This window comes from Semicossyphus pulcher, unplaced genomic scaffold (genome assembly GCF_022749685.1).
Source record: "Semicossyphus pulcher isolate SPU_LCO1_2020_fin unplaced genomic scaffold, fSemPul1.0.p SCAF_17, whole genome shotgun sequence".
Taxonomy (NCBI): Eukaryota; Metazoa; Chordata; class Actinopteri; order Labriformes; family Labridae; genus Semicossyphus; species Semicossyphus pulcher.
This window is the reverse complement of record NW_027211681.1, coordinates 27,428,184-27,450,242: the sequence shown is the minus strand read 5'-3', so window position 1 is coordinate 27,450,242 and position 22,059 is coordinate 27,428,184. Positions and strand designations below refer to the sequence as shown.

The 22,059-nt window shown below is 44.8% G+C and overlaps 2 protein-coding genes across 2 annotated transcripts; one reads left to right on the top strand and one right to left on the bottom strand.

Moving 5' to 3' along the window:
- Positions 1-1,922: 1,922 nt before the first annotated feature.
- taf5l (TAF5-like RNA polymerase II, p300/CBP-associated factor (PCAF)-associated factor) lies at positions 1,923-6,692 on the bottom strand. The gene is made up of 5 exons (XM_069666089.1): positions 6,568-6,692; positions 5,942-6,083; positions 5,556-5,660; positions 4,570-5,330; positions 1,923-4,132 (listed from the first exon to the last, which is right to left on the bottom strand). Exons 2-5 carry the CDS (start codon positions 6,078-6,080, stop codon positions 3,335-3,337), a joined length of 1,803 nt encoding a protein of 600 aa, XP_069522190.1. The 5' UTR covers positions 6,081-6,083; positions 6,568-6,692; the 3' UTR covers positions 1,923-3,334.
- A 359-nt stretch (positions 6,693-7,051) lies between these two features.
- Positions 7,052-20,959, top strand: nup133 (nucleoporin 133). Its single transcript, XM_069665935.1, has 25 exons — positions 7,052-7,281; positions 7,696-7,811; positions 7,952-8,055; positions 8,535-8,768; positions 9,020-9,190; positions 9,430-9,585; positions 10,919-10,989; positions 11,902-12,049; positions 12,199-12,349; positions 12,512-12,666; positions 13,922-14,013; positions 14,104-14,267; positions 14,602-14,696; positions 15,954-16,178; positions 16,258-16,380; positions 16,472-16,571; positions 16,700-16,963; positions 17,576-17,709; positions 17,839-17,997; positions 18,521-18,656; positions 19,010-19,128; positions 19,799-19,879; positions 19,973-20,037; positions 20,186-20,274; positions 20,689-20,959. Exons 1-25 carry the CDS (start codon positions 7,154-7,156, stop codon positions 20,823-20,825), a joined length of 3,417 nt encoding a protein of 1,138 aa, XP_069522036.1. The 5' UTR covers positions 7,052-7,153; the 3' UTR covers positions 20,826-20,959.
- Positions 20,960-22,059: the final 1,100 nt, after the last annotated feature.

Sequence of the window (22,059 nt, the reverse complement as noted above, 5' to 3'; positions counted from 1 at the left end):
AGACGGTTATAAAGTGTGGAAATCTTCTGTTGCAACACACAAAAGATTCCAATAAGAGATGCACAACGATCACAAAAAAGAGGGAAAATAACCCAACATGAAAGAAAATGACCGGATGAGGAACAGGATGAAATGAATAAAGACAAAAGACCTCAAGAAAAGGAAAATTACACAAAACTACAACAAACTGAGGCGAAACAACTCGACCTTTTAGCCTGCGTGTCTTACTGTAATAAAGGACGGGTTCGGGGCCTTTTACATGTCTCTGATTCGGTTACAGATGAAAGACTTTCCCGTCCTCCCCTCTCTGTCACAGAGGCGGGGTGTGCCAACACGGTCCCTGCTGCACCTTGCCACCCAACCATATCAGTATGAAACTCTTCTCCTTCTTCCTGTCGGCTACAACATCCACATTCCTGCTGCACAGTCTCAGGATTCCTCACATAGCTCAAGAGGAGTGTGTATTAGCACAGCTATGTGTTGTACCGTATGATTTACATTTGTACGGGTTTGCCTGGTTCTTTATGCGCTCGTTTAAAGTGCCTACCAACACAAAAGCCCATGATGCAATCTGTTTTGGATGCCCTGTGACCTTGATTGGACCTAAATTAGAACGGAAATATTTGGTAGTGTGCAGCTTTGTCGACCTGCGTCTTTTCTACCTCCACCTGGGGAATGAAACTGCTGTAAATGCTGAAAAACTATCTACCTCATGCCATCTGTAACATAATTATATATATATAAATTCACATTATTTCAGCATCCTTTGCACTCTTTATCATTGCACTATTGTCTCTCGTAGCTTGTACGGTACATATTAGTTTAATGTCTAAGCTAGGCTTGTAGTTTACAGTTTAATGTTTAAATCTTGTACATAGAGAGCGAAGTTAAACCTTGTATGTGTACATACCTGGCCAATTACGCTGATTCTGATTGTGGTGGATAATTTAACAGCACAAATGTGTACAAATACGTTGTTACAAGGAAAAGTGCCTCATTAAAATGTTTACTTACATAAAGGAACAAACGTATTCGCCTGAAATAAAAAGATTCTGCAGGATTGCTCATTTCAGAATATTTGTTACCTTAGCGCCCTCTGCAGGTGGAGCTGTGGCACCACAGCCAAGAAGTCAACCTGCTCCTGGTTAGGAGTGGATGAAGGGACAGAAGGGGGGAGTTTAGGGCTACGAAGCTGAGGATAGCTAGCTTGATGCTTGCATCTTTTTTCAGTGTTTGTTTTATTACACACGATCGCTATCAGAAGCACCTGCTATTTTGCTCAACATCCTGCTGTAACATCCTCTTAGTATTTATACAAAGGTTAAAACAAATTTTCTGTCATCATGATCATGATAGAGATGTTCAGTTCAAGAACAATCCTTTGGACGGTCCTTTGGTAAGAAAAGAGCTGACAGAAACAGAGCAGAGAGATATTCATTCAGCGTTATCTCACAAGGGCTGGACCTCAGACCGCTTGCTGACTCGAGGACGTTAAAACTCATCATCCACTCAGTCTGAACGGGCCCTCGAGCTGGTTTCCTGCAGACTTCAGACACTCAAAGTTAGGTACAGACTTTATCACAAAAACAAGCCAAAGTCTCTTTTCCTAAACTATGAAAATTAAAATGACGTGTATGCCCAGCTGAGCCACTAGCATCACGTGTGCCCAGCCAGATGCATCAGGTGTAACAACATCAGGATGTTTTATATGCGGTGAAGCAGAATCACAAGATGAAGCTGCGTGTAAACAAAGGAGACTCAACCAGCACGATACAGACACAAAAGGAGCTGACTGAAGCATTAGTTCAAATAAATCCTGTTACTCACTCCTTGTTTTTGGCTCCAGGAGGGAACAAAGTTTACTGAAGAACAAAGTCAACTACCAGAAATGCATGAATGAAATAATCAACAAACACTTTGAATGTGTAAAAGAATCCAATATATTTCTACATCAGACTTTCTTTAGCCCTTAGTAAGCACAACATGAACAGCAACTGTGTCTTGGTAGCAAAAATATTACAAAATACAGTTTATTTACACTTTTTAAGCATTGCACAGTTGATGCCACTCGCAGGATATTGTGAGAAATACAGACAAAGAAACTTCTTCCTGTTCTGGTCACTCGTGAGGTTTCATATTCCACCTTTAAATCCTCTAATACTCTCTGAACTCCATGGGAATCAATGCAGCCGGTGTGTCCTCATGTCTGAAAGCTTCTTAAACGTGTGAACATTTGGAGCTGCATGTTATCATCGCAAACTCTGTGCATGTAATGGATCAACCAAGTAATAAAAATAAGGTACTGTCTATTGGCAGTCAACACAGAACTCTAAAGGAACAGTCCCACAAATGGTCGGATTGAGACGTTTAATATGAAGATTTAACTATTTTTGTTTCAGTTCTACACCAGACCTGTTGTTTCTCGTCACATCACTATCGCTTTCCACTTTCCTAATCAGACGAGGGATTGTAGTCAGCTTCTGGGCCAAAGTTTGCAGGCCGCTGGCTCGTGGAGCTCTCAGAAAACGTGATGTGAAACTGGTTTATTCAGTGTTTAATCACCTGGTCCGTTTGTTTTGGAGAGGTGCAGACATCTGGGGATTATTCAGGTTAAAACGTCATGACGGATGAACACTGAAGGTCGAGTCTGAGACTCTAGCTGTATCGGGTTCTTCCTGACTGATCATCTGAGTCTGGGCTCTTAAAGGGGCAGCGCAAACCTGAATGATGTTAAACAAGCTGATGTTATAGTTTACTTCAGAGGGAACTCCTAATGTCACCAGTTTATCCCTTAATACTTCATGTTCACTATTCTGCACTAAAAACCAGCAGGAAACAAAACTTCTCTTTCAGTTCGTTCTTAGTTCAGAATAAAAACAACGACTTGGGTAAAACAGATTTCTGTGAATTATTATTATTTTATCCAACGGGGACAATATTATTCAACAGACACATTTTATATGCTGCTTTTAAAGACTTTAACAATTGTGCATGACAGCAGAGTAAACAGTTTTCAACCACGAGGCACTCGACCCAGAAATTACACTTTATCAGATACGTGAGGAACTGAATTCTTTAATACTGACATCTAGTGAAGAATTATTAGAAAATACCACCAACAGAAACTTTTCATTCTTAAGTGAACATCTGAGCCAGGTTCTGAAGAATGAGTCTTATGAATGACAAAAAGAGATTTCACTTTGTTTCTTTTCTAAACCAAGGACGACAAAAAGGAAAACACTGAACATCTCAGTGTTCGGCTCATGGAAGACGACTCAAACAAACATCAACAAGCTTTTCTCTCAAACAGAAACACAAAGACAGACAGCTTCGGCTACTGTTCCGTTTTCTCCTGTGCAGTTCCCGTCACCAGCAGCAGGTTGCAGGCCATGAACTGGACGTTCAGCACGTTGCTGGTGTTTCCAGTGTACAGTCCCACTAGCTCGCTGGACGAGCCGTCGGCTGGCGTCCCGCCGTGTGAGTTCCTGATGTCCCAAACCCGCACCGAGTTGTCCATAGAGGACGACGCCACCAGGCTGCTGTCCGGGCTGAAAGACAGGCTGGTGACGCTGTCCGTGTGTCCCCGCAGGTCTTTGAACAACGTCCCTGAGGATAAGTCCCACAGCTTCACCCTCTGGTCCTCACCGGCAGACGCCAAGTACTTCCCATTAGGTGAGAAGGCGAGGGACAGCACTGGGCCACGGTGGCCGGTGAAGAGGCGAACAGACGCCCCCTGCTGGGTGCTCCACAGACGCACAGTCTTGTCTGTAGAGCCAGTGGCCAGGTAGTTGGAGTTTGGGTGGAATTTGACGCAGTCGACATCGGCAAGATGCCCGGCATAGAGCCGCAGCGGGTAGGTGCGGGAGAACGTCCATAGGCGGGCCGTGCGATCATGGGAGCCGCTGGCAAAGTAGAGGCTGCAGGGGCTGACGTCCACGTCCCACACGGGGTAGGCGTGGCCCTGGTAGAGCGCCGTGTTGGTGAAGCTGCCCAGGTCCCAGTAGCGGATGGTTGTGTCCTCAGAGCAGGAGAGCAGGCCGGAGCTGTCTGTCAGGAAGGCGGTACGAAACACAGGGCCGCTGTGACCTCGCAACGTCTTGATCTCGCTGCCCGAGCCGTCCTCTTCATCCGCCTGAGGAGAAACAAGGGAAGAAGTGAGCGATCAGATATCAGCCGTCTGTCGGAACAAAACGGCATCTCAAATAGCTTTTTGATCCTGTATATCACTGCGACTTAAAATCTTTTGGTTTTCAATAGTAATTCAGTCAAAGTGATTTGAAGACATCAGTCTGGGCTTTAGAAAGTTTGATGAATACCTTTTTACATTTTTTAGATTCTTCATAGAACAAAGAATTATGAGAGAAAAAAAGACAAAGAATTATCATTAGTCGCAGCCGTAACAGGCTATGCATATGAAAACATGCACAAAACAACAAAACAATAATAAGCTATGCAGTAAAATAGCTGTTACTGTTTTACTGAACCAAAGTCACATCCTTGATGAACATTCAATACAGTAAGCCAGCTGAAACAACCATAAGACGACATTTTATTCTTGAGTCTACTCACTTCCTCCTCCAGCACGTCACAGGCCAGGTGGATGAGCGACACGTCAGCCTGATGCGGTTTGGCCTTCAGCTTTCTGGCTCGGAGGCTCCACAGCTTCACGGTAGAGCTGTCGAAGCCGGCGCTCAGCAGCCGGCTGTCAGCCGAGACCTCGGCAGTGTTCAACATCTGTTCTGTGTGGTGGAAGGCGTAAAAACACACGGTGGTGAGCGTGGGGGGGCCCTCACGGACTTTCTTGATACAGTCCTGCAGAGCCTCCAGGGCTGCCTCACTCTGTGGGATCCCTGCAGGGACCTCCACCCCCTCCCCACCCTCCGCTCCATCCACTCCCGCCCAGGAGGAGGTAGAGTTTGGGACGGCGGTCGCCCCACCTGCAGCTCCGTACAGCTGGTAGTCTGTACGCCTTGATGCAGTGACCTCAAGCTGCAGGTGTGTGCTCAAGGCCCTGCAGAGGGCGCTGTTGTCCTCGCTCTGCAGGTAGCGCAGCAGGTAGCTGTAGGCCGGCTCCGTCAGGTGAACCACGTACTTGTGCTCTAGGAAAGCGCTCAGCTTGGGGTTGGCAGCAACGTCCTGAGCAGTGAGAACATGGCGGAGCTGCTCTATGGTAGTACGCTGCTCGCTGTCCTGAAGAAATGCGCCATGGAAACGACTGTAAAAACCATCTACTGCCCCCTTCAGGCCGCACTGCACCATGTCCAGGTGGAGGTAGACGAAGAGCGGGTAGAGGATGCTGCTCACCTCCTTTGCCCACGATATGTCTGTTTCTGATTTGAGAGAAATTAAAAGCATTAAAAGGATTTTGTACGTTTAAACAAGGTCACACAGCATCCAAAAAGGACTTATAAATATGATGTGGTGGGTACTTTTTAGAAAACAACTTTAAGAAGGCATTTGAACTGGTAATTGTAAGTAGTATCACAAAACATCAAATCACTGTCAATACAGCTACAGAATTCAGTGACTGTTCAGCAGGAATGTGAATGCAATACCTGACAGAAAGGAGCGCAGCCTCAAGAACTGAGCCTCATACTGCTGCGGGTCAGACTGGCAGGGGGCAGCAGAGACGATGTTGGCACATCCTGACTCTGTCTGCACTGCTCAAAGAACAAGTAGGAAAGGAGGGTAGATTGTAGATGGGAAAGTATAACTAATTAGGTTGTAGATATATTATTGATTCTGCAGAACCAACCCTTTCAGAGTGTTAAAATTTGATATATATATATATTTCAAACTGAGCATATGTTCTTTGTGTTTAATTAACAGTAGCTGATAGATTAGTGTAAGAGAGGGAAAAATATCTTCTCCTCCCCCCTTTTAAAAACAAGCAAAATGGTTTACTGCAACACTGATGTCTTCCCCTTTACAGTGTGCTCACCTGTGAGGCTGGCAGCCATCTCCTCAGCTGACTGGAAGAGCTTGGCTCCTTTTAAGGAACCATCAGTGTCCACATACTGCCTCCGCTTCAGGTACTGAGCCACTGCATGCTGGATCTGCTCAGTGCGAACCCGCTTCATGACCTGAGAACATTTCAATAAGATGTCATACGCCTGAGGCTTTTCAGGAAGAGAAGACACCTGCACATAACTTTCTGTCCCAGTCTATCAAACATAATGACAATCAATAACATAAACTGTGAGAAATATAAGAATTTCAAACTGTCTGCTATAGTGATGAAAATCTAATTAATCGTCTCAATAACAGTATTTACCCTCCTGAGCACACCATCTTCCAAGTAGCTAATTAGCTAGCAAATAAGCGAGCTAATGTGACTACTAAAGGCATTAAACATACGCCCTTGCTAACAGTCTGAATATATGCGTTAGGTTTAAATTGATGTAGAAACCTGAAACAACAGGAGCAACGCATGAATCCAGCCTAAAACCCGGCAGGTTTCCCCTCCAGAGGTGGGCTAACCGGCTAACTTAGCGCTGGTGGCAGTGGGCCTGGCGGCTCCAAACTTTTAGCGGGATCGATCCTTTTCCGTAGAAAATTAGTACTCACTGCATATCGTTCTTCTCCGTCTTCAGTTACTGTGTGCAAGCTGATGGGGTTTTAATGCAACTCAGTTTTCCAGCTGGAATTACGCTGCTGCCAGTCTGTGCAGCTCCATCGTGGTTTTCCGCCCACCGGCCAGCCTCCATCAAATCATGCTACGTTAACCTAGCTAGCTTGCCGCTTTCATCTCTGGTGGGTAACAACTGTCGAAAATCTACTCGTCTTCCTGGGTGAATATGTATCGACAATCTACTACTTATGTCTAAATCATTGCGTATGACTTTTAATTATTTTATTTTCATCTCTTGATAACGATGTTTATATCACACAATGTATGTATCCTGTGTGACTTTTTGTTTGATTTAAAAGTTGTGAAATTGTTATACATAATAAATATGTGTTTTTTAATTTTGTTTTTGGGGATGGGCGGGACTTTTCGTTAACCCAGTGATGACGTATATGACAAGCGACGGCACCGCGCGCTGTTTGGAGAAGGTTTTCTGTTGAGAGTAATTGGCGGTGTTGGTAGATTTTCACGGTTTATTTGGACATATTTGCTAACGGTTGAGGTGTACGGGGTATCACAGCAGGTATGTTTAGCCCCCGCACCGCCCCGAGCTCCGGCCGCAGGCAGCCGGGCAGGACCACCGGGAGGAAGAGCGTCTCCGGTGCGGCCAACAGCCTGCTGTTCTCCCCGCGCAGGACGCCTCTGTCGGCGAGGTAAGTGGTAATGCAACACATAACAGTAACTTTTTAGTCGATGTTTATGTAATACTCTTAGCTGTCAGTATATTAGGCCCAGCTAGCTAAAACTAATGCAGTATAACAAAACAGTCCCGCAATTTAAATCCTTGTAACTACAACATTCTTAATTTTTTGGCGTTTTAAAAAGACGTTTAATTTAATTTAACTTTCAGGATAAAGCTGGTAGTCCTGTTGAATTGTAATGTTTACTGCGATGTGTTTCTGTTTCTGCTGTTCTTGTTCATTTCATTTTTATCAATGAGGGAAGACTTCAGATATATTTTCTTTGCAGAGCATTACATTCAACAGCATCAGAAAGGAGTTGGAGATCAATATGCAGCTAATGGAGGATTTATAAGCTGTTTCTTACTATAAATCTTTGGTCATCAGGTCAACGCCCACCAGAGCGCAGAGTCATGCAGCTGCAGAATCAATCAACTATGATGTGCAAACATTCGGCTCCTCGCTGCCTGTCAAAGTGATGGAGGCACTGACGATGGCTGATGGTAAAGAAAATGACAACATTGTTTTCCAGTTTGGTTTTCTTTTGATATCTTTTTCTGTTTGATCAGGGTTTGTTAAAAATCCTGCATCCTGCTGTAACAGTATTGTCACTGATCACTTCTGTGTGTGTTGGTGCCTCTAGCTGATGACCAGATCTCAGTGAAGGTGGATGAGAGCGGCTGGGCGTGGATGGTTTGTGGAGAGAGACTGATCATCTGGAAAATTTGCCAGACTGCTGTGGCCAAGGTACAGTTCAAGATCCGTACAATAAAGCTGCATGTAGTGGAACAACAACATTACAGACTAGAGCAGATCATGATTATCTTTTATATGGTTCAATGTAGACCTTTATCACGATATATGTAAGGGATAATGCCCAATGAGGTGTCTGATATCTGGAATTTATTGACAACTAGGAGGCCAGAACTGTCTGATATGCAGTGGGAGACAGTTGCTTATAAAGGCTAACTACCTGTCACCTTTTTGCTATTTGACAAGCTGTTTGATTTATCAAATTTCATCATACAATGAAAGAGTATTCAAGTTTCAAAACAGTTGTTACAGAGGCGAGTATAGCTGACATACTTATGTGTACGTCATTTGAGACAGGACCAACTTTTATGAGTTTTTTATCTTTGGAAAAAAATAGAGAAAAAAGTGAGCCTGTCACAGACTCATAATTTAAATCTTAAAAACTACCAACTCTGCTGTGTGCTCTCCTAAAGCTCTCAGTGTGTAAGGAGCTGCAGCTGCCCAACAGTGAGTACAATAACTCAGCCGACCTCGTGGCCGTGACGTCTGCCGCTCCTCTGGAGACAGCAGCTGTTCACTCCATCTCCGTCCTGGCGGTGGCTGCAGAAGGAACGGCTCGCTTGTGGCCGAGCCTGTCCCAGGAGGGAAACTACACAGAGACAGATGTGGACCTGGGAGACCTGTGCAACTTTGTTGTCGCTGTTAGAGTAAGTACATGTGATTTAACCTGGCAGCTGACTGGTTACCAAACTCTCTCTGACACTGCAGCTACAAATGAAACCATGTGTGTTTTTCTTGTTTAAGTTGTAATGTATCACAGGGATCTTAAACAAACCAGAGTAAAAACAAAATATGAAGCTTTGTCAGCCATTTTTGAACCTTCAGCTCTAAAGAAACAGAAGATTCCTGCTTTGTTGTTTTCTTTGTGTTTATGTTGGACTTTTCTGTCCTCTCTCAGGGTGGAAGCTTCGTCTTGTCTTCGGTGAAGAGTCGACTGTTGAGAGCGAGTTTAGACTCTTCTGGAAAGCTGCAGTACCGGGCCCTGCAGCAGGGTCAGGGGATGCTCTCGGGCATCGGACGCCGTGTCTCCAGCCTGTTCGGCATCCTCTCCCCACCAGCCAACGACACAGTGAGTGACAATTTCCACCCTGTTAAGACTCAACATATGGAATTTATCATAGCGTAGGATTAATTTTATGTTACTTTGGGTAGTTTTTATAAACTTCATCATGTTTTTGTGCAAAAATCTTAATTTTCTGCATAAAGGGAACATGTGAACAGTGTTAGATGGAGCCTCAGCTGTTGTTTAGTCAGTACCGTCCACTTTGCTGCTGGTTTAAATCTATCCTGAATTTGTTTTCACTGCAGCTCCACAGTGTGCTGTGGGTGGGCGGAGCCAGCTGTCTGTACTCGCTGACCAGCTCCAGTCTGAGTAAATGGGAGCTGGACGACAGCTACGAGCACCAGATCCTCAGCTGGGACGCACAGAGGGCGCTGACAGAGAGCATTGCAGACGCCATCTGGGTCAGTACAAAGATACACGGGATCATTTATACTCTTCAGAGCTTCAGAGCTCAAATCAAATGCAACAAATCAAATAATGCAGGTAGATTGGTACTGGTAAAAATATCTAGGATGAAGCATAAAATAGGTATGTAGAGAAGTATTAAATTATGGTATGGTATGTATGTATGTATGTATAAATGTCTGTTAAGTCTCTATCTATCTCTGAATGAGGTAACACAATGGTGATTGAGCCAATGCCTCACTGATGAAAGCCTTTGCATTTGCAGTATATAGTATTATTACAGACTGCGTGTCACAAGCGGCGCCCAGTTAGTGACGCGTTTTCCATCAGCCAGCAGTGGTTGGTCTGCCAGAGAGGGTAGGCGGAGCTAAGCGGCTGCTTTTCCGCTCTCTGCAAGTGTTGCGAGTAAACAGTAATCTACTATGGCTGAACAAACACAGAAAAGATGGATGACTACAGATACAACTTCAACAAGAAGTGAAAATCCTAAGAAGAAGAAACAAACTCGACGCTCAGATGAAGCAAACAGTCTGAAAAGAAAAGCGACCGTCAGCCAGGAAAATCAAGAGTTACCACCATGACAAAGGGAGCCAACCGCAGAAGTCTGGTTAAATTACCGTTATCACCAGTAGGTGGCGCCAAAGAGAACAAAACTGAGATCTTGGATGACTGAGATAATGTCTTAAACAGAGACTAAAGAACATGATGCTGAAAGTTGCCCTTGTGAGTTTATATAGTTCATCAAATGGAATACTGTTATAAACAAAAGTACAAACCTCAATGACATTAAAACAGGAGAAATGTACAAAAACTGTCACATTTGAGGAGCTGAAAACATTAAATGTTTAAATGTAGTAATAAAAATATTACTAACAATAATAAAATAATACACTTTATTTGTATTGTGCTTTAAAAGGTACTCAACGGATGTTCACATGACTTAAAAAAACAATATCAAATACGGTAAAAGTGAATAAACAGTTTAAAGCAATCAAAGTGCAGAAATAACAGTTAAATATAAACGTATATAAAAGAAAACAGTTATAGCAAAAACATAATGAGGGACTGCAGATTTAAATAGGTGGGTTTTAAGTGCGCTGTTGCCTCACAGCTAGAAGGTTCCTGGTTCGATTCCCAGTTCAGACGTAGTGGGCCTTTCTGTGTGGAGTCTGCATGTTCTCCCCGTGCATGCGTGGGTTCGCCTTTGACCCTCGGCCCTTTGCTGCATGTCATCCCCACTCTCTCTTCCCATATTTCTGACTCTATCCACCGTCCTATCTAATAAAGGCAAAAATAACCTTTAGTTTCTGAACATTTCTCTCCCACCAGGGCTCAGAGAGCAACTACGAGGAGATGAAGGAGGGAGCCAACGTGACGTACCTGGATATGAAGCTCAGCCAGTGAGTGTGTTCATGTGTGTGTAACTGCATGACTTCTTGTGTTTTTTTAACCCAAGTATAAAAAGTATTTTAAGGTATATTAAGCTCAGGTGTAATTTAGTGAAATGAAACTTTAAACTTTGAATAATTTCAAATCCACCTACCTGTTGGAAGCGGCCGCTTTGAGGACCACAGCACGATTTCCTCTTTTAGCATCTGTTAGCTAAGACTGTTAGCATTTTTAAGACAATCTTTTTGGGCTCTCCGTCTTCAGACGTTACCCTCTGTGACACCGTGTTTCTTGGCTGCTTGACAGTTGTTTAATGACTCTGCTGCATTGATAACCAACTTCTTAAAATTAGCATCATAGCTCCACCTCAGTTCTTAGTTAACCTTTGATCCATTTGTTCCGGACGATCACCGTGTGTCTCTTTCATCCCCCTGGCTCTGTAGCTGTGAGTGACGGTTGGCCTCAGTCATGAGGGGTACACTCGCTTTACAGATGAGTGGCGCCGTCTACTCTGTCAACGTATCTTGGCATTTAAAAGTCGAGACCCCAAATGTGAGACGATCCCACTTTTTTAGATGTATTTCAAGGGTCTTATATTCGGACCAATATGATCTACATATGATGTAAATCCTCTAAAATCAATGTCGGTAAACAGGAGTTCGAAGGTTTTCGCTTTTGAGCAATTAAATCCTATTTTCAAAATATTTAGAATCACATAAAATCTGTAGCTAAAAGAAGTATCGTATCCAGAATGAAGTTTTCTGTGTGAGAAAGTCTTTCTGGAGACTTAACGGGTGTATTTCTAAAAGAAAGAATTAACTTTTTTTACACATTTTTTTCTTAACTTCTTCTAAGCATAAGTACCAAAGTATGGAGTATATCTCTGGCAGGACTGAGCCTGTTTGATGGCTGTGTGTTTTCAGAGCCGGTCTGGTGGTTCTGGCTGCAGCCTGGCACCCGTCAGACACTCCCTGCCTGGCTTACTTCTGCCTGGTCACCCTGCAGGACAACGGAGCCGCCATCTCGGACCAGTTCACTGTGGAGGTCACCAAGTACAACGTTCCTTTCCAGGTCAATCCTGCTCCTCATACTGCAGTGTTTGTTTTTCTCTTACTTATTATTTACTAACTGTTATTTGCTTCTACAGACAGTGTTCTATGTAGTCAGAGAAGCAGGGGTCAGTGAGATGATGTTTCAGGTTTAATGTCTTGTTTGCTCAGAGTGAGGAGGCACTACAGGCTACTCGGCTGGTGCTGCCACGCTCCCCCGGCTCCACCGCCTTCCTGTATAACGAGGAGCTGGTGTTCGCCTGCTGGACGGGAACCAGCAGAGGAGGACTTCCTGATGAGAAAATCAGCTTTAACTCATCAGGTGAGAAAATAAAACCCTGGCTCTTTAAAGGAAAACGTTGTCTCTCTTTATCATAGCCATAATTAGAATGTGTGGCTTTCTTTGTAACTCTTGCAGAGGGAACGTAGCCTAAATGTCTCTGTGTGCTGGGGTTAATGTATCGCTCTGTGTCTGCTTGTGCAGGTGATGGTGTTCGGGGAGGAGGCTGCTGCGCCAACCTGCCGGTGTTTTTCTCCCAGAACAGCGGCCTGTTGGCGGTGGTTGCCCGAGAGACCGCCTCCATCCTGCCGGAGACTATGGAGGACTCGCTGTGCTCCTCGCTGGCTGCAGCTCCAGAGGTAAAAGTCAAAACCAGCAGCACAGAACCACGACTGACAATGACTTTACCCCGGGGATTAATGAAGTATTTCTTCTTCTCCTTCCTCTCTTCTTCTTTTTCTCTTCTTCTTCTCTTCTCCCACGAATTTCCCCTCTGGGGATCGATAAAGGATTGTATTACTTCTCCTTCTCCTCCTTCTCCTCCTTCTTCTTCCTCTTCTTCTTCTTCTTCTCCTCCTCCTCCTCCTTCTTTTCCTCCTCCTTCTTCTCCTCCTCCTACTCCTCCTCCTTCTTCTTCTCCTTTTTCTTCTTCTCCTCCTCCTTCTTCTTCTTCTCCTTTTTCTTCTTCTCCTCCTCCTTCTTCTTCTTCTCCTTTTTCTTCTTCTCCTCCTCCTCCTTCTCCTTCTTCTTCTTCTTCTTCTTCTTCTCCTCCTCCTCCTTCTTCTTCCTCTTCTTCTTCTTCTTCTCCTCCTCCTCCTCCTTCTTCTTCCTCTTCTTCTTCTTCTTCTTCTTCTCCTCCTCCTCCTCCTTCTTCCTCTTCTTCTTCTTCTTCTCCTCCTCCTCCTCCTTCTTCTTCTCCTTTTTCTTCTTCTCCTCCTCCTCCTCTTTCTTCTCCTCCTTCTTCTCCTTCTCCTACTCCTCCTCCTTCTTCTTTTTCTTCTTCTCCTCCTCCTCCTTCTCCTTCTTCTTCTTCTTCTCCTCCTCCTCCTCCTCCTTCTTCTTCTTCTTCTTCTTCTTCATCTTCTCCTCCTTCTTCTTCTTCTTCTTCTTCTTCTCCTTCTTCTTCTTCTTCTTCTTCATCTTCTCCTCTTCCTCCCCCTCCTCCTTTTTGTTTTTTTTGTTCTCCTTCTCATTCTCCTTCTTCCCCCTCCTCCTCCTCCTTCTTCTTCTTCTCCTCTTCTTCCTCCTCCTCCTCCTCCTCCTCCTTCTTCTTCTTCATCTCCTCCTCCTTCTTCTTCTTCAACTCCTCCTCCTTATTCTTCTTCTTCTCCTCCTCTTCCTCCTCCTCCTCTGGCAGACCATCACTTCCTGTGATTCACCTTATTCGTCATTTAGACTCTAAAATATGGTAAAAAAAAACGACCCTGTGAACATCTGCAGCAGTTATTTCTGACTGTCATCTGATAGACGCTCACGTTGCATTAGTAGGCACACATTGTTAATCCAGTTAGCTGCAGAAGGAGAGTCATGAGGAAAAACAGAAAATGGTCCTTTACCATGACGTTATGTGACGGCTGTGGCTGAATGTGAAACATTTCTAATTTTGTGTTTAAGGTTTCGGTCATGGAGACTCCGAGCAGAGCAGAGCCTGTAGCTCAGGAGGACAAAACCAAACTCCTGAAGTCGGCTTTCCTGCAGTTCTGCCGGTACGACAAACGAGAAGATTAAGAGAGTTTAAGGATACTTTACTCACTGTGATACTGTACGTAAGAAAACATATCTCTTTCTCTTGTCAGTAATGACCTGGTGGGGGCTCAGACGGTCACAGACGAGCTCTTCCCCGCCGACAGCGACGGGGAGGAAGGAGCCGAGCTGGACGGCCTGGTGACTCGAATCAACCTGGACCTGGTGGACGATTATCCCGCCTCAGACCCGCGCTGGGCTGAGTCCGTCCCCGATGGTGAGGGTCTATCCACCTGCCCTTTAAATCAAAATATTAATTATGAGAATATATTTCTTATTTTAAAAACAGTGCCAGATTCTAATCTTGAAGTTTGAATTTCTTTACTTTTTCCCCCTGAGCAACAACTAGGAGGCTACTTGACTACATCCTGTTTTTATTGCAACAGGGTTAATTAAGTAAATACAAAATATTTAACTCTTTTGATGTCATACTTTCAAAGATATCAAGAAAGAACGGAGACGATGCACAAAAGTAGCAGTCATATCAAATGAAGTAAAGGTTGTGGACGTGTTTGTAACTGTTTTTTACTTTTGCATTTGTGTTCTTGCAGAGAGCGCCGGCTTTCCTCTCACCTCGCTCATCATCCTCCACCAGCTGGAGGACAAGATGAAGGCCCACGGCTGCTTCATGGACTTCCTGCTCCAGGTATCAGGCACAAAGAGACACATGCAAATCCACCTGCAGTACGTGAAATCTGTGGAATGATGGAGCACAGAGCTTGGGTAGTGTCCCGCCTGTGTTGACAAAATATTTTAGGGTTGTGCTGATCTCTTTTTTTATTTGATGGTATCAAACAGGCTCAATAACATATCTATCTAATCATTCATCTATACAGCCGCTCAGTCCAGGAGGGTTGGTTGAAAACGTGCCTGATAGACGTCCTTAGGTGGCGCTGTTGCACCAAAAACTCATCATCTCTGTCCTGTAGCTTTGTTGGTCTTGTTATTGGACATTTAAAAAAAGGAAGAAGATGAGCATATTCTCTTTTCGACTCCACACATCAGGGCGCTGGTTTACCTCTGTTGGTAGAGCAGGCGACCTGTGCACGGAGGCTACAGTCATCGACGCACTGATCGCAGGGTTGACTATCGGTCTGCCGATCATTTAGTGCATGTAACCCCCCGCTCTCTGCTGCTCACGTTTCCTGTCTCTCTTCAGCTGTCTGGCAGAAAGGCCAGAGAAAAACAAAACAAAGTCTGAGCGGGGTCGCCTTCTCCAGGTCTTAACCATACATCCAGCATCCTGTGTCGAGCCCTGCCCACTCGTTTTCTTTGTCAAAACATTTCGCCTTACCACAATGGAACTTTACCAAGTACAACACAGCTGTGTCTCAATCCAGGGGCTGCATCCTTCGAAGGACGCGGTCTACAGAGGATGAGTCACTCGTAGCAAAGGATGGATCCTTTGTGACCCGGGAAAAGGAGGTCACATTTGTGGGCCGCATCTGAAGGAGCCTTTGAAATGGGACAGCCTTCAACGCGCTGCTGTGACTCAATCAGCATTCAGATACGTCCTTCGAAGGACGCAGCCCCAGGACTGGGACGCAGCTTTCATGTGTTATTCCAGTTGCAGCAAATGTAGCCTGCAGCAGAGATATGCAGAGGGCTCACTTCTTGTAGTCTTCTGGTCCTCAGCCCCACCAAATGTTGACTCTAGTGACATCACTTAAGTCATTTAATCAGACTTCTTTTATACAACGTTTTTACCCCCCAACACCTGAAAACACACTTAGATTTGTAAAGTCCATAGAATTCCCTTTAAGTAAATGTTGTGTATCCTTTAAATACTCTGCTTCACTTTGAGAATAGAAAGGACCTCTTCAGATCTACGACCTACGCTGAGTTTTTAGCAGAAACAGAAAAGTAGACTCCTCCATGAAATGATCCGTCCTCCCCCCGTCAGGTGGGTCTGCTGGACCGGCTCAGCCAGGTGACCGTGCGCTCGTCCCCCATGGCTACGCGCCTGCTGCTGTGCGAACACGCCGAGAAGCTTCAGGCGGCCATGGTGCTGAAGAACCACCACACCAAGCACGCCGAGCTGGTCAACCGGGCCATCAACATCGCCCTGCAGAGGAACAACGCCGCCGTGCCGCCCAGCCTCACCGCCGCCGACGTCTTCTTCAGAGAGGTGTGTGTCCGACTCTCTGCTGCTGCGATGATCCACGAGACGGAAGTTTCATTAAATATTGTTTTGGGATGTCTCGCAGGTGTCTCAGATCTCCTCCGTGTTCGATTGTCTGCTGGAGGAGGAGGAGCGGAGTCTGAAGGAGAACCCGGTGGACTCGGTGCAGTGGGCTGAAGTGGTTCTCACCGTCAACAACATCATCAAGGCAAGAAGCATTCAGAATTTAATAAAGGGGTGAAAGCACGGTGTTTTAGTGTAGTAAAATAAGTGTATGAACTTGTGCTCTGTGTGTGCAGGACATCCTTCAAGCTGCTGGTCAGTACAGAGAGACAAAGTCGTCCATGTACAGAGCTTCTGAAAGCGCTGCTGCAGAGCCTGAGTACATCCCCTGGACAGGTAAACAAACGAGTCTTCGCCCTCCTACCAGCGTATAGACGTGAAAACTGACAACCTCCTAATTTTTCTTTACCTTCAGAAGAGTTTGTTTATGATCGATTGACTCTTTCTGATCTTTCCTCCTCCAGCGTCCGGCGGTGTCGGCGGCGTTCGCACCGTCATCTCCCGCCAGCATGAGATCATCCTGCGCTCCGTGTACCCGCATGCCGACTCTGAGCTGCGCAGCGCCCTCTGCGAGCAGCTGGTGGCGCTGTTAGATATCTACTTGGGCGGCTATGTGGCCCAGCTGACCTCCCTGCAGCAGCAGAGGCCTCCAGGGGCCCAACAGGAGCGCTACAACAGCCTGGAGATGGAGTACAGCCAGCGACGCTCCGAGCTGCTCGCCCCGCTGTGTAAGTGGACGATTAGACAGTCTGAGGGACGAATAATAGAATCGATCTCAAAGTTAAGACATCATTAAGTAGCAGGTGACTCATATTTAAAATGTTTACAGATTGATTTCAGACAGGGATCTTTTCTTCTCTGTCACACCCTTTGTTTCCTGCCACACTGACATTAAAAGGGCAAAAAAATGTCTAAAATCGAATCTAGAAATCTATGAAAAAGTCTAATAATGACGCATCTTCAGGTGGTTGCCATGTGTCCTAAACAGGACATTTTACACTTAAAAACACAGCTCCAAAGGTACCGTAAATACAACTTCACATTTTGTGTGTGGACTCTGGAGCGTTGGTGCAATGGGACACAGCTGTGACGCAAACACGCTGCATGTGGTGCTCGTTCCTGTTCAATAGCACAAGTTAAATTCTATATGTCAGTTGGTTTGTGTCCCTGTGAGGTCTTTGTGTGTTGCCGTTGTCCCTGTGAGGTCTTTGTGTGTTGCCGTTGTCCCTGTGAGGTCTTCGTGTGTTGCCGTTGTCCCTGTGAGGTCTTCGTGTGTTGCCGTTGTCCCTGTGAGGTCTTTGTGTGTTGCCGTTGTCACTGTGAGGTCTTGTGTGTTGCAGTGGAGCTGGGTCAGTACCAGTGGGTGGCAGCGCTGGCTGAGAAGTACTGCGACTTCGACATCCTGGTTCAGATGTGTGAGCAGACCGACAACCAGAGCCGCCTGCAGCACTACATGAGCAAGTTTGCAGACCAGGTACGCAGAGAACCGGGAACACTACAGGACGCTACATTTTTTGACAATTTCCCTACTTGTTATACTCCAAACAACTAATCAATAATCAAGAAAATAATCCTCTTTGTCCCACGTGTCACTTCCTGTCAGAACTTTGCCGACTTCCTGTTCCGCTGGTACATGGAGAAGGGGAAGAGGGGGAAGCTGCTGTCCCAGCCGGCCGCTCAGCACCAGCAGCTGGCCAGCTTCCTGCAGTCCCACCAGCACCTGAGCTGGCTGCACCACATCCACGTCCACGACTACGCCAGTGTACGACACGCAAAACCACTGCCACAACCATCCCTTCCTTCATCCATTGACTTCCCTTTTTATCCTGTTTCTTTTAGCCTGTCCTTCCTTTCTCTCGTGCGTCTCTTCTTCCTGCCTTTCTTTTCTTTCTTTTTATTCTCCTCCCTTTTACCCAATTTTTAAGTCCTTCCTTTTTTTCCTACGTCCTACACCTTTCCTCCCTTTTACCTTTGTTTTTACTTCCTTAAAACTTTGAAATGCTGAAATATTTTAGTTCAACCTTTTGAATTTCACATAAATTAAGCACCAAATATAAGAAGAACAACTCTTTTTTTTCTAGCCTTTAAATTTAAAATATGAAGGATAAACTGACAGAATAATTACGTTCTTGTTTATGCTGTTTTAATCACGCTGGGCTGCATGCTTGTATTAAAGGTGCTGTTTAAATGAAGTTTAGTTTTTAAATGTTTCCAGCACACACGTCTAAATGTAAAGACTACAGCTGTTAAATATACGTCTGCTGTGGTATGTTGTGTCTCTGCAGGCTCACAGGACGCTGTACAGTCAGGCCAACGCGGAGACGCGTTACTTCGTGAAGAAGAAGACGCTGCTGGCTCTCAGTAAGCTGACGGTGCTGGCCTCCCACCTGCCGGAGGACCAGCTCAACAAGCAAGTCGACGGTAAGAACACAAGCCGCTCACCAATCGAGGATTGTTTGGGACTTTTTTGTCATTCGTTTTAATATAAAAACTTCAGACTACTGTCAATTTCAAAAAGGCAAAAAAAAAAAAAAAAAAATGGGAAAAAACAACTTAAAGGGTCCTAGATACAAACGTTCAAAATTCTCCTGTATGAGGCAGAAGTCTGTGCATGTTTAATAACCGTTTCTGAGGTACCTGTCTGATCCAGGTGGAAACAGGTGGGGAAAAAACACTCTTCTCTTCTCTTCCAGATGAAAGTCCAGCAGGAAGTCTCATGACAGACGTGCAAAGATGAAACCTTTAGTTTGACGCTGTTGTCTTTGTCCCATCAGACATCGTGGAGCAGGAGCGCTTCCTGCTGCATCAGGAGACTCTGCCCCGTCAGCTGCTGGAGGAGAAGCAGCAGAACCCCGACACCATGCCTCTGCTCAGCGCTCACAACCTCATACAGGTGACAACACTGACACACACACACACACACACATACACACACACATATATGTCCTCTGCTTACAAAGCAGTATGTGGATCAACTGAAGAATGTTTTTTTCATTTCTCTACTCTGAGGACACGAGAGCGTCTCTCAAGAAATATATGCATTTCTTTAGAGATACCATGAGGGGAGAGTATGATATATATATATGGCCATCACCCGTCATGATTGGCTGTTCCCATCTTGTTTTTTTTGGAGCCAGAAGTGAGAGGAAAGGTGAAGCTCTGTAGGAACAATTCCACTACAGGGGAGACTCGATGATCTCTGCAGTTAGGTGGGGAAAAAAAACCTGCCTAATATATCAGTCGGCAAAAAGGGTTGGAAAATACCAGCATATCAAATATTGGCAAAAAATCCAATATCGTGCGTCCCTAGTCCTGGCTTTAACCATGCTAGTACAGAACCGATAAAGCAGGTGTTGTGTCACTTTAAAGCCCGGCTTATCTGTAATTTGGTCAGATTCCCACCTGAAAGGGGCGCAATATTTTTATCTTAGTATTTTATGTTTTTTAAAGAGCAAACAGTCCACCAGATTCAGATTACTCTGAATGAACAGATGTGTTATTTTTATACACTCACACACAAACACTAACAGATAACTCAGTGTTTCCCCTCCTCCTCTCCACAGTTGTACATCTGCGACGACAACAGACGAGCCAACGAGTACGACTTCAAAAAGGCTCTGGATCTGCTCGAGTACATCGACGAGGTCACTTCCTGTTTATTGATAGCTGGTGTGTTTGAGGTTTGTCCGGTTTTGGCTGTTTAAAAGTCAACCAGTGTGGCTCTTGTGTGTTTGCAGGAGGACGACGTGGACCTGGACTCGCTGAAATGTGAGATCTTCGGCAAAGCGCTCAGGAGAGACGAGTAAGATCCGTCCGCCGTGCTTCTTTTTATCGCGCTTAAATTACAAACATGATATAAAATGAAAGTTAGAGGATGTGTTGACTGTCTGTCACAGCTGTTATTGATTAGCATACGTTTTTATTTCACTCTGATGCTGCGTCCCTCTCAGCTGGTCCTCTGCCGACGGGACAGACGACCCTCTGGAGGCCGCCAAAGACAGCATCTTCATCAAGATCCTCCTCAAGCTCATTCAAGAAGGTGAGTCACTGACGGTTCATGAGGTACAGCCGGGAGGATCCAATTCCATCCACAGATCTAATCAGACGCGTAATTTAAATGACAATGATATCACCCTGATTATGAGAAGGTAGGAACAAAAGCCAGTCCCTGCAACTTTTCCACAAATTTGACCAATCAACCTACTTCCCCCCCCGTGCGACGAGGAGTACATCACCACATATTGATCTTCTTAGGTATGCAGTGTTGTGTGAACATGGGAGAGTATCGCTTACTGTCTCTTTAATATCTCCAGAATGCTGCATGCTACAGACAGACAGCTGATCCGTCCTAATCTTCCATCATTATTTATCCATGTTGAAAACTGTTATTGCAGAAGTTTTAGACGTGATGCTGCTTAATTGCCTCGTCATGACAAAGTAATGTGTGTTTCAGGAGTTCCTCTGCAGACGTACCTGCCCGACGTCAAGGAGCTGCTGGATCTGGACGAGCTGAGCGCTCTGAAGTCGAAGCCTTACTTTGAGTTTGTGCTTCGAGCTAATTACGAACATTACCTCCAGGCCCAGATGTGACGACCGGACCGCTCCCATCCAAGTAACAACTCCTGCACTTCAGCTCTCCTCTCCCTTCTGATGATTTACACGCTGTGTTTGAATTGTTGTGCTGCTCTTTTCTAAATAAATGTGTTCATATTTGTGTACATAAACTCGTGTATTTTTACAGAAACACACAGCAGGTTCAGAATCGTTGTAAAGCGCAGAGAGAGAAAAGTTTGTTGTGATTTCTGACATTTTTTACATTTCTGACGAGGATTTTATTTTTTGCATAAAAACAATCAAATACTAGAATTAAACAGTTTTTCATATATAGGATGAAAATATCTCACTGACCAGATAGATCCTACATCCAGTGTCTGTTTCTGCTGTTTACTGTGACACCGGTCATAAAGTTTGGTTGTAAATCAGAAAACTGTGAGCTGTGTTAAAATCGTGCCTCTGATTATGGATCACGTCCGAGTAACGTCAGATACTTTCCTAAGTCTGTTTGGGGTTTAACTGTCAACATTTGTAACTATCAGTACGTATAATAATTTGTAATCAGCCTAATTAAGGTTCAAAACGTGTAGATAAATCTTATACAGTAGATTTAATGCAAAAGAGAACCCTTTAACGGCATATCGAGAACAGATCCCTGAAAGGTTCTATGTTCATCTTTTCATACACACACTCACTTTGATCATGTATGAGTAACTTAATTAAAAAGTTAAATCTGTTAAACTAGCGTTGAGGATAACAGGAGCATCTTTGTGACTTAGTGTTGGGACAAAACTTTGCATGAAAACAAAAGACAAGTCGAAGCAGCTCGGGGAAAAGGCCATTCAGTTTTCTGAAATGTGTCTTGCGCCTCATGACGTCCAGAGTTACAATAGTTAACGAACATAAGTAACAAACATAACATAACAAAGGCAAATACTACAACACATATTACATCAGACATTACAAAGTGGCTGTAGCGCGTCATGTTCAACACCCCGGCTCAGTCCATACAGCCCAAACGCTGATTTAATAACGTGACAGACTGAGAGACAAAAGAGTTCCTCAGTCTCTTCAGTCGAGCCTGTGGGACTCCGAATCTGCTGTTTGATGGCAGAAGCTGATATTCTTCAAATAAAATATGAGAGGGGTCGGCTGTAGTATTACCTGACAGAGACAGCAGTCTTTTAGTACATGCTGCTAGAAAATCTGACTCAAGCGTTTGACCCACAGTCTTTGAGCAGAAACGTAACAGTCGAGCAGGTCGGGCTTG